Source organism: Rhinatrema bivittatum, chromosome 4 (genome assembly GCF_901001135.1).
Source record: "Rhinatrema bivittatum chromosome 4, aRhiBiv1.1, whole genome shotgun sequence".
Taxonomy (NCBI): domain Eukaryota; kingdom Metazoa; phylum Chordata; class Amphibia; order Gymnophiona; family Rhinatrematidae; genus Rhinatrema; species Rhinatrema bivittatum.
In genome coordinates this window covers 370,627,127-370,639,431 of record NC_042618.1, presented here as the reverse complement: position 1 = coordinate 370,639,431, position 12,305 = coordinate 370,627,127, and the positions used below count along the sequence as shown (strand labels likewise).

The following is a 12,305-nucleotide window of genomic DNA, read 5'->3' as shown; positions in this document are numbered from 1 at the left end:
GCTAACACACATTAAAATTAGATGCATTAATGGCCAAATTTTAAAGTGACTTAGTGTATTGGGCCCATAATTTGGTCTGATTTTGCCCCCTGCTGGCTAGAAATGGTAAGCTCTACATCAAATACTGAGATGAGATTTTGGATACTGATAACCTACTGAAGGATGAAAAAGTAAAAAGAAATTGAAGTTGTTTTAGAATATTATGAATTAAATGGTAACGGGAACGTTATACAGGACATAGATTTGTTTAGTATTTAGAATGTGTTATGATTTGTTTTATGGGGTATCGGTCTTTCTCCCCTGCTTCAACGGCAGGGGAGAAAGACAGATACTTCACGCATATCCAGCATAGCTCTCTGCTTCAATGGCAGGGGAAATGAAGAAAAGTGGATCTATATACAGACAACAACCAACAAGGACTGAATTACATAGTCTGGGTAAACTAAGCATGGGTGTAGCTTGCTTATTGCGGCGGTTACTACCCCTAACTAATTAAGCTTGATATTTCACTTAGATGCAGTTCCAACACTGCTCTCTACATTAATGGTGGGGGAGGAAGGGAAATAGAGCCAAAAGGTTACTAAGAGCCAGGAGAAACAGATAAGTATGAGAAGAAAAAAAAGTGCAAAGCTTGCTGGGCAGACTGGATGGGCCGTTTGGTCTTCTTCTGCCGTCATTTCTATATGTAATTGTAGGCTGGGGTAGGTATTGTGAGGTGGTAAGTGATTTGTTTTATTATTAGATATGTTTGTGTGTGGAGATTTATTTTATAATTTCATGTTATAATTTATATGCTGCTAGTAACTGAGCTGCATGTATAGGTGATGAATGTCAATAAATTGAAATGAAATGAAACCAACAGGTCTGTAATTTTTTGCTTCCTCTTTCTTTCCACTCTTGTGCTGTGGTACTAAATCTACGTTTCTTCAGTCCCTTGGAAGCTCTTCTGTTTCAGGTGATAAGTTGACATGAACAATGAGGAGGAGGGGCACAGTGCCTAATTTGGCCCCTTCAGTACTCTACGATGTATCCTATCAGAACCCCTTAACCTCATTTACTTTCAATTGTAACAGAACATCAAATACTACAGTCTCTGCAAATGGTAATGTGCTCATCCCATAGTCCATCACCCTCCTACTAGTGGGATTACAAAGTAAACACATTTGTTTGAGAGCCGGTTTGTGTTTTGTTTTTTTTTTCTGATCTGCCTTTTAAGAACATAAATTGCCATGCTGGGTCAGACCAAGGGTCCTTCAAGCCCAGGCCACAAGAACCTGGCAATTACCCAAACACCAAGAAGATCCCATTAAACATATTTTCTAATTCTTACTATTGCCCATGTAATTTTCCTTTTTCATTTATATATGTAACATATGTTTTTATTTCCTGGGTTTACTCCTTCATTTGTGCCATTTCCAGTCTAAATGCCCTCCCTACCTTCATTTGTGTTGTCTGCTAATTTTGAGTCTTCCTCTTTCTGTTTTTCCCTCTTCTGCTGTTTCTTGGGTGAACAATATTGGTCTGTTTTCATCCCCTTGCTTGCATGATGGAAAGGTTTGTTGCAGTTTCCATACTTCTTTTTATTGTTGTCCATAGTTCCTCTACTCTTGACAAGGCTTCCTTAATATAATTAAGTTTCTTAAAAGTCAGCCCTTCTAAAATCTAGGACCCTTTAGAAGTATAGTTTAATTCTGATCCAGTGTTTACTTTGAAACTCATGATATGATGAACACTGGATCATCATATCATGAGTTGGCCCCTGTCATAATTTCAGTAATAATATCTTCATTTATTAGTGCTTGATCCAGTGTTGTCTTACCACAAGTGGCCTCAGTTAATTGCTTGAGAGAGAGTTCTTGCAAGGATTCAAGTATAATTTCTTAAGTAATATTTTCCCCTTAGTTTACTCCCATATATTCCAACGAGTTTCTTGTCAAACGCCTTTGGCATAATGTTTCTGTTCAATGTACACAGACGTGATATCTTTGAATGCTGGTATATAAAAACTGTTAAATAAGTATCCCCTTACTTCTAGCTGATTCTACTGATGGCATTCTCTCTACATCTGATAAATTTTAAGTTCTTGCCCCCCAATTATCAGCATCTTCTTTTTTCAGGACTTTTATCTGGCCCTTATCTAAATCTTTTCTTTGTGGTGGCAGCCTATAAGATTATAACTACATAGCTGTTAAGCTGCTTAGCTTTCTTCAAGATAACCTACAGCAACTGAGCTGCTCTTTGCTCACTTCTAGGTTAATTTTCAAAAGTTACACATATAAATGTTACATACTATTGTGGCGATTCTCAAAAGCCATTTATGCATGTAAAGTGCACTGATGCAGCTAAATCCTATGGCCAATTCAATGGCATATATTGTAGCAATTTTCAAAAGCCTACTTCCATGAGTAAAGTATATTTACACATGTAAAACACAGTTCCCTTTTCTAAATGTATTCTAAGCATGTTTTAACTAAAGGGCATAAAAATGATAAAGGCCTGCACTTTGTGGGCCAATACCAGGGGACAGCAGCCAGAGCGATCAGGACACAATAAGATAAGATATGTATTGAAATAATTGACCAGGCCCTTTGAAGAATGAGACTCAAGGGACAGGAAAAAAAAATCAGTTCATCTCTGTAAAGAAGGTACATGAGCAGCAGCTGAAGCTGGAGAGCAATGTTTGCTTATGAAATATATTTTTGAAATTGCTGCAAGCCACTTAAGATGATCCTTTGCGTTCAATTAGGCAGGGTATAAATGTTAGAGGACAGAGATGGAGACCTTGTGTGCTTCACAAAGGAGCGTATAGGAAGTACTGTGTATAATAAATACAATTATCAATACAGGAAGTACAAGAGTTTCCCTTAAACAAAAACTGTAATGCATTTATATGTAGTAAAGCAAACACGTATACTTGTGTGTTAATTTTTGATTGGACCTAAATTATTTCAGCCAAAATTAACCTTTAGAAATTACTCATTTATTTATCCTGCATAATCAGATCTTTTGTGGGCCTTGTTGAAGATTATATGCATTCTGCGCTGCACACAGTCTTTCACTTGGCACAGCATTGGCTATGAACATGTAGTCACCATCGTGCATGTTATGCGTTTCTGAAGATTCACAGGTTAAATGAATATACTCGTAAAACTCCTTCTCCGTTGGCACCATCCACTGAAGCTGCAATGCTTACGTGGTCACATGCTACTGCTGTAATGCCCCTGTTGACAAAAGAAATTATGGTATAAAACTTAAATCGTCTCTCTAAGAATGTATTAACTGGTAATTTGTCACTGTAATTTAGCACTTTTCTACAGTTAATACTGATCTATATTTCATGGTCTTTTGTGCAAGCATGCAATTCACTTGTGTTATGATAAGGTTTTATATAAAACTTTTATCAAAAGATGACTATTTAAAGAAATGGCAGGTTGTATTTAACATACAATATCTCATCAACCTTTGTCTAATAATTTTCACTAGTATATCATCAAAATTCTTGGTTGTAGAATGGAACTAATTTCCTGAAGAATATATATATTTTTAAATTTTACTTATACATTCAAGATGTTACCTTGCAAATCTGTGAGAGCCTCCTAGCAAGTGGTAACAGCTTTTCAATGAACGTATTTTATTTTCATTTTGCCATGTGTAGACCCGGAGCGATAAATCCATAGATGAGGTCACAACACGAAAAGCATCCTTAAAATTAGAGAGAATTTTTTATTGAAAAAAAAAAGTGGTGGTGTAGGGGTGTGTTTCATGCTGGAAAGTATTTATTTGTGCTGCAGAATATCATGCCAAAGCCACATACATACTACGCTTATTGATGTAATAGCCTCCTGGTGGTCGTGGAAGGAATGCAACAAAGTACCAGACATGGAATATACTTTTAGCTCTTCTCCATGAACTAGAAGAATTGTGTTTGATGCATGACCCTCCACAAGAAGATTTGGTCTCCAAGCGCTTTCTGATAGTTCAAAGCTTGTAACCTGCTGAACTTTTAAAATAAAAAATAAAAGTATTTTAAAATCATTTCGTGCCTTACATTAATGCACATTAACCTAACGTAAATGGACTGTTAATTGAAGAAAGAATTCCCTGCTGCAGCTCCAAATGGATGACTAAAATTTTAAACAAACTTGAATCTTAACTTTCTGTGAGAAAAAGAACTGTGTATTAAATTCACAAAAGCCAACCTTTTACTCTTTTTCAAAATCTGCACCATGACAAAATGATATATTTTACAGTATATATACAATATAAGCTAAATACAGTGTTCAGTTTTAACAAAGTATTTTCAACCTCATAACTGTCTTGTCAGATTAATACATGTTTTTAAATAAAGTACAAACCTAAGTATTTTAATTTGTGTTTTAACTATTATTTTCTTTCACCTGTTTTTTATCATAAAAAGAACAGATTTGTCCTGGACAGGGCATTCACTGTCCGTTACACCCTGATTGCCCTGTGTTTGTCAAAATGTTTTGAGTCTGAGTCAATACATCACAAAGCAAGGCTGCTGACCTCTGCAAGTGCTGTAGCTTCTAATGCTGGGGCCTATGCCCTAAAACATATGCTAAAATAGTTCTTATTGGTTGATGCACTAATACTTTTATGTGCTTGCTAAAATATCACTATAGCAAGTGTGCAAAAATGGCATGCTCGCTACCCCAAAAATTGTAGCATGCTCAGTAGTTAACTCCATACTAACCAACCCAAAGGGAAAGGGCTTTTGTTATGAGATATGAAAAGGAGTAGATTTGTACAATGCAGCTAGCACTGCAGTCTGTAATTCAACTCCTCTTTGTTAGATTTTCCACCACTTATAAGGACTATAATTCTTTACTGATGTCAATTTTACTATGAATACCTTTTTTGCCCTCTCCTTCCTCACTTTGTCTGTCTAACTACCCTTAACAAATTAAGCCTGATACTTCACTTTGAATGCATATCCAGCGCAGCTCACTGCTTCAACGGCAGGGGGAATGAAGAAATAGGATTTACATCCAGCCAACATCTAAGGCATTGATCTGAGCAGTATGAGTATACAAACATCGGGGTAACTTGCTCAATACGACGGTTACTACCCTCAAACATTAAGCCTTATACTTCACTTGATACAGCTCAACACTGCTCTCTGCATCAATGGTGGGGGTGGAAGGAAATTAGAATAAAAAAGCTACCAAAAAGGGTCCTAAATGCAGCGGTTGGAGTAACAGGTAGGTATGAGAAAATAAGTGTGAAAGCTTGCTGGGCAGACTGGATGGGCCTATTGGTTGTCTTCTGCCGTTTCCCCTTCCACCCCATAAATCACAGCGCCAACTCCTGGACTTGTGCACGCTCCTCTTTCTCTTCCCACATTCTGTTGAATCCCAAGTGCTGCTAGTCAGAGAGCTACAAGCTGTTATGGCTGTCTCTGATCCAGCCCCTTCCCTCTTGTTTTTCCCTATATGCTGCCTGTTGACTGGCCACGAGAACCAAGATTGTAAGGCTGAAGTAAAGCAGGAAACAATTAGTCAGCTCCCTTCTCTAGCCTCCCTCTCCTATTTCTCCCCACATGCTGTCTGTTTACAGGAGAGGTTGGAGTGGACATAGCAAAGCAGAAACAAGCTGCCTGAAGGGAATAGCTGTTTTCTCGAGTTTTCAGGTATTTCCCCTGAGACTGGCAATTTATGCAAATTTCCTTCAGTCTCGAGGTCAAAACCAGAAAGTTTCCAGGTTTGGTATGATGCTGACCTTAACACATTTCAGGGTATGCATTAAACAATTTTTGTACATTTCTCAAGAGTACTGAATATATTTTGCCTCTTCTCTTACAATGTATCTTGGTTGTGTATTGAAATTTTTTGATGAATACAAAGGGGCAAATTTTAAAACATATGCATGGGCATACAGTAGTAGTCCCATGCAAGGTGGACTTGGGGGGCATATGGAGGAATACCTGTGGAGGTTAAAGGTAAGGCATGGCTCACCCTTCAGATAGGGAAGATGATAGTGAAGCACCCAGTTCTGATCACCAAGAGCCCTGGTGAGGAATTCCTAATTGGGAATTAACTCAGATTGAGATTGTCCTCCATCCTTGATTATGTAAATGACATCATGTAGACTCAGGTCAGGTACCCTCTCCCATATGGAAGAGTGGCTCAAAGGGGGAAGGAGGCCCATAGTTCCTGCTCCGTAGAGCAGAGACTACTCTCAGAATAAATTTCCAGAGATCTGCAGACCCTTCCCTACTGGTACTTTGGCACAGACAGCCCAAAGAAGGGGGAAATAATAATGACAATGTTATCCTCTTGAAAAAGGAAACCATGCTCAGCATTGTCCTAGACACTGATCGAATGGAGATTTGCCTCAACCAAAACCCACCTTCAACTGACCAGAGCCGAGCTGACTCAGTAGCTCTGGAGGTAAGAACACCTGTAACCAAAAACACACCTGCTACATCCCAGGAAGCTGACCAACATACACCGAGGTAGAGATGCTATTTCAATGTATGTCCAGCTAGCAAATACACAAAACACAGGCACCCTTGATGCTCAGTAGCAAGGACTCCTTCATGAATGAGTCCTTCTGCAAGGTGAAAGGTAAGATAGAACTGGATGCAGTAAACACAATAACTCTGGTAGAGATATCTGGACATGAAACTAAGCTGCAAGTGGGAGCATGTAACTCAGAACTGAAGATAGGCAGCAAGACCTTCAAACACAGCTTCTCAATAATTAGAGGTTTAGATTCACCAATGTATTTGGGCTCAGACTGTCTCAGCAGACTGGGAGCCTATGAAGACCTAGTGAATGATGTTGTCTGGAGCAGACTGGAAAGTGATCTGGTAGGTAGCCCCGACATTCCCAAAGCACTCAGGTCTGGCCAGGCACTCCCACAGGTATGTGAAGTGGTGCTCACTGAGAAAGTATACATCCCTAGCAGTGTACAAAATTATCCCCTCAAAATCAGAATAACCAAAGGTCAACAAATGTTAGATAAAATTGGCTTTCTTCTTGCCAAACATCAGGTTTTTAGAATCTGTATTGTCTATGGGAGGTGTGTATGGAGGTGTCTGATACAGTACTGTACCTGTTAGTGACAAATACCAGCCTGAGCCAAATTGCACTGAGAGATGAAGAACCCCTAGGTTTCTTAATTGGTGAATCTTTCCCTGATTTAGAGCTAAATCTGCCCGTCATAGGTAAATTATGTGAGAACCCCAAGGTAGGCCTTGGAGAAGAACCCCCTGAGTGGTGCAAAGCACTGCCTAAAGGCCTTATCAACACAGTTTAGTTGGCCATATAATGATCAAGCCTCCAAAGTTCAGCTAGAAAATGACTGCCTCCTACTGCTGAGGGAACTTGACAAAAGTGAGACAGGCGAAGTCCAGGCTGAAGGAGTCCGAACAGTTAGCTCAGTTCGGACGCGCTCCATTTCGGAGGAGATAGCTCAGAATGACCCTTCCACGGATTCGAGGAGACTGTAAACCAGCTCATGGAAGCAGATGCTTGTAGGAGCCCAGCAGAGAGAGATCAGTTAAAGGAATTGCTATATAAATACAAAGATATTGATGCCTATGACAGTGGCCTGACTGACTTACATGTTACTCAAGTGCCAACAGACCTCAAAAGCAAGCCGGTTTTCATACACCAATACAAAATACCACTAGCTTCCTAAGAGTCAGTGCAAAAAATCTTAAACACCCTAGAAGAAAGAAATTATCAATGTAACTACCTTTAACAGTACCCATGGCCCACCTGGATCAGAATTTAACCAGAATTCAGGGAGCCAAATATTTCACCAGCCTTGATTTAGCCTCAGGGTTCTGGACAGTCCCTGCAGAACCTAAAGATCGGTATAAATTGGCTTTTTCTTTTGGGAAGAAACAATACACCTGGAGCAACTCTCCCTTTGGGTATTTAAACACACCAGCAGACTTCAACATTTTCCTACACAAAGCATTACCTGATGCAGATGCTAGGGGCACCTTAGTGTACATGGATGACATCCTAATTAAGAGTACCAACTTCCAGGAGCACCTGCAAGATATTGATCATGTTTTGGCCCAGCTGCAGGCGGCGGGAGCCAAACTGTCTCTCTCCAAAGGACAGTGGTGTAGGAAGTCACTAAATTACTTTGGATAAGAAGTCTCAGCGGAGGGATTATGCCCACAAAAGAAAAGAATAGAAGCCTGACACAAAATAAAAACACTCCCTGCTCTGAAAGAGTTATGTTCTTTCCTGGGATTATGCAATTACTCATGAAAGTTCGTAGACCAGTATGCCGAGATCACACAGCCTCTGGTAAAACTCCTGAGGAAGGATGAACCCTGGCAGTGGGGGTCTGAGCAGCAAGCAGCCATGGACGAGTTGAAGGGAATCCTGGGTAAGGCTCCCTGTCTCACTTATCCAGAAAGTGGCAGGACCTTCTTCCTAGAATTAGCCTTCACTCCCCAGTGCATGAGTGTTGTCTTGTACCAGAAATATGATACTGACCGGCGGGGTCATTGCATATGCCAGTAAAGTACTGACAGAAGTGGAAAAAAAAATACTCAGTGTGAGAACTCCCTGCTAACTACAGTATGGGCGCTTCAACACTTTAGAAGCTATGTGCAAGGGGAGAAACTAACAGTAGAGACTAGGGATGTGAATCGGGCTTCGGACGATTGAAAATATCGTCGATATTTTCAAAATCGTCAGCAATCGGGGGCTCTCCGAAAACAATAGGAAAACCCCACGATATTGATCATGGGGCTTCCCTTATCTGATGGTTTAATTATTTTTAAATTCCATTTTTTGATGCCCTTGTATCCTTACTGGGATGAGGGGGCATTATCAGATATTTGCTATATTATGTGATACTTTTAACATGGCCCCCATGCTAAAAAGCTGAAAGCACACCAAATGGCAATTTGGGGAACTGCTGTCTACTATTTTATTAATTCTGTAGAGAACGGAATCTCCTACTTGAGCCATTTGCAAAAATTGTTGGTTAAAAAAATAAAATAAGTGGGGAATAATCAAACATTTTTGTAAGTTAACACATAAGAAGGCCAGCCTACTCTTATAAAATGCTTTTTCAAGTGTCTGTGCCATAATCATAAGTAAGATATTAGGCTGCTATTACTGACACTTATTTTAATCAACTGCAGAAAAAAAAGGGCCTCATTTTCTACGCATTTTCCCCATAGACACAGAATGGGAGAAAAGCCTTAGTAAATCAAGCCCGGAGACTTTTTATACATTTTTTTAGATTTTTTTGGGGTGTATGTAGTGTATATATATATATATATGTGTGTATCTATATCTTTCTATCTACATATCTGCCTACCTATATTTATAAATAAAATGTTTTCCTAGTATGTGTTTCTTAATTTTTGGTATTTCTCTTTTTCTTCATTAAACTTTTTAAATAAGTATCAACAGTCTCTGCAGACATTATACACACACACACACACACAAATATATATACATATATATACACCCCTACTGTAGTTTCCAAAATGCTGAGGATTGTAAAATGCTAAAGAAAAACGTCAAGTCCCTCTATTTTTTCTTCATTAAACTTTTTAAACAAAGGACTTGGCGGTTTTTTGATGTTTATTTCCCACTTATTTGTATATTATGTAATTGGATGTGGGAATATTTTTCACTCTTCTTGTTTACAATTTGAAAAAATATATAAACAAAGCAGCTAATGTGATGAGAAAGCAAAATATAATATCTTTTCTAGTTATTCAAATATGAAGCATATTTATAAACATACCTAAAATGTCCACTTTATGCTTTGATTTTTTAGCTGTCAAATCGAAGACTGTGAGCCTGTTTGGAGACGAGGCATGATCTGCATGAACCACTGCCATTCTTGCTGCTTCTGTGGGTAACCAGCAGGCTGCAACACAACCATTGATAGGCAGAGAACTAGAGAGAGCCGGTTCATCTTCTATTGGATTTGTTAAGGAATCACTGTAAAATATCTAGCAGGAAAATATATCATATTCATACTTAAACTGCTTAGCTTTCAATCCTATTTATAAGTGTTCAACTACAGTTTAATAAAACATGTTATGCCATAGGACAGTACATAGAAGAGGGTATCTAAGCTCCAGGTTCTGTAAAGATGGTTTGGCAAAATTCTGCCAACAGGAATGAAATTGGCCACATTTGATGAGCCTGACGGTGCTTACCTGTGCACATATTCTGTTTCTGTACGGCACCACTGTATCGAGTGGAACAAAACTGTAGAATACTTCAGTTAATCTTTCTAGTATATAAAACTGTCCTTTCTGGCATTAGATGAAATAATTAATTGCATTTTTTGTCTATTGTAAAAATGTGATGGTGTTATTGGTTTTATTTATTCTATACTGTAAATTTTGTTGTACTTATTTTATGTATTATAGGACCACCTGGAGCTGTATTAGAGAAATGGAATAGAAATATAAATTATATACACATACTTGCCAAGGTTAGTGGATTACAAAATGCAAGCAATGTATTAAGATTTGGATATAAGACATTTAAATACAAAAATAACATGTTCCTCATCAAACAAAACTGTAAGAATCTTGTATTCTAATGTGCATTGCACAGTACATTTATCTAGGAAAACTAAGTAGTTCCATAATGCTTTGCAGTTGGACTTAAGGGAGGGGGGAAGCCTATGATGTAGGCAATAGTGTGGTGCTGTAGGGGAAACAAGTTCAGCTTCTTTGTGCGTCAGAGCTGGCCAGACCTTGGTGCACCCCGGGGGCAGTGTCCTCAGGCCCAGGGAGAGAGGGAGCATGGCTGCTGCTGAGTGGGTGTATTGGAGCAGTATTTCTGAATCTGGTCCAGGTGTACCATCCTCCTCCCCCACCTCACCAGTCTGATTTCTAGGATATCCACAGTGAATGTGCATGAGATTGATTTTCATATCATGGAGGCAGTACATGTCAATTTATTTCAGGCATTATTCATTGAAGATATGCAGACTAGCTAATGGGGTATTCCAGGACCAGAGTGAGAAACACTGACTTGAAGGACATGCTAGTCTATTCCTTCGGCTGACGAGGTTAACCAAAGATACTCAGACATGCCATAAGTGGAATGGGTTTCACAAATCGAGGGGAAAAGGCATTAAAAAAAAAAAAAGCTAGAAGCCATAGGGAACTGGTAAATTGGGCATTCTGATAACTAATTATATTCATGAAACAAGTTTTAGGATTATATAACAACATCAACATACCTTTGGAGATTGATCTGAACTTTCCAGAGTTCCAGCTACCACCCACTGCTTGTCTGGTGAACAAAATAACAAATCAATGCTATCTGTTGCAAATACTGTCACACCTGAAACCTCAGTTAGGTTAGGAATTGCAAGAGTGTGTAAGAAACCTCCTGCAGTGCCAATCTGTAAGAGGAAAAACAAAGCTGAAGAGAAATACGAGGGAGAATTTTTGTGATTTTAGTATGTGTGGTAAATTCGAACAATCATACAAAAAGGATGATGTGGGCAACCAACAAAGCTAAGTAAGGTGATCTTGAAAGTTATTTACTCTGTCCACTAATAATATTGACCAGAACTGTCTGCAACCTTAAATTAAGATCTAAATAGATCTAAATAAAAGAGTGTTGGGAAATGCTATCTCCAGTGCTATTTTTCCTGTGCATTTGCATGGTGAGAAACATTTTAAACTACTAGATAATTTTATCTATTCGAAGATAAAGTAGTGTGGTTGCTGTGTTAGTCCACTTGAATGCATGGAAATAAAGATTAACAAACAAATAATATATTGATACCTTTTATTCGACTAAGTACATTTCTTGACAAGAAATATATGAACCTAATCTAATATAAAGATATTGCTTATATTTTTTTTTGTTTAATCTTACTTTTCTTCAAATATATGGAAAATATGGGGCCTGTGGTTGAGAAGATCTGAATTTTTCTTCAGAGAAAAGTTCATGTATTCTGTGATATTCCTCTCCTTGCACTATTACATATACCTCACTCTTCATTTACAAATGCCACACACAGCAAGCTCTGGGGGGAGGAGTCCTGGCACAGGTTGCTGATTAAGGGGAAGTGTGTGTGTGAGGGGGTGGGGTTGTCAATGTGATTTGCTCACTAGCTAGTGTTGCTAGCAGTGGCACACCACAAGTTTCCATTTCCAAGACTGCCCTACCCGTCAGCCAATCAGAGCAGATGTTTGCTGGTGGTTGTAAAAGAGCTGACTGTGCCTATGTGATTGGCTGGCAGGCCAGGAAAGGGCCATTTGGTGAGGGGCCCTTTTTTGAGTGTAGGTCCAGGGACAGTTGCTCTGCTCCCCATTTTCT

At 38.9% G+C, this 12,305-nt stretch overlaps 1 protein-coding gene across 4 annotated transcripts in view; it reads right to left on the bottom strand.

Moving 5' to 3' along the window:
* Positions 1-573: 573 nt before the first annotated feature.
* FBXW12 (F-box and WD repeat domain containing 12) overlaps positions 574-12,305 on the bottom strand; it is a 73,786-nt gene continuing 62,054 nt past the window's right edge. For 2 of the 4 annotated variants that reach the window (XM_029600836.1, XM_029600837.1), the window contains exons 5-9: positions 11,215-11,379; positions 9,754-9,964; positions 3,819-4,000; positions 3,575-3,702; positions 574-3,221 (exon numbers count right to left, since the gene is read on the bottom strand). In XM_029600836.1, the coding sequence (XP_029456696.1) occupies positions 3,122-3,221; positions 3,575-3,702; positions 3,819-4,000; positions 9,754-9,964; positions 11,215-11,379 (786 nt within the window). In that variant the 3' untranslated portion in view covers positions 574-3,121. Of the gene's footprint in view, positions 3,222-3,573; positions 3,703-3,814; positions 4,001-9,753; positions 9,965-11,214; positions 11,380-12,305 lie in introns of those variants that run through there. The other 2 variants (XM_029600835.1, XM_029600838.1) reach the window with 2 other exon arrangements.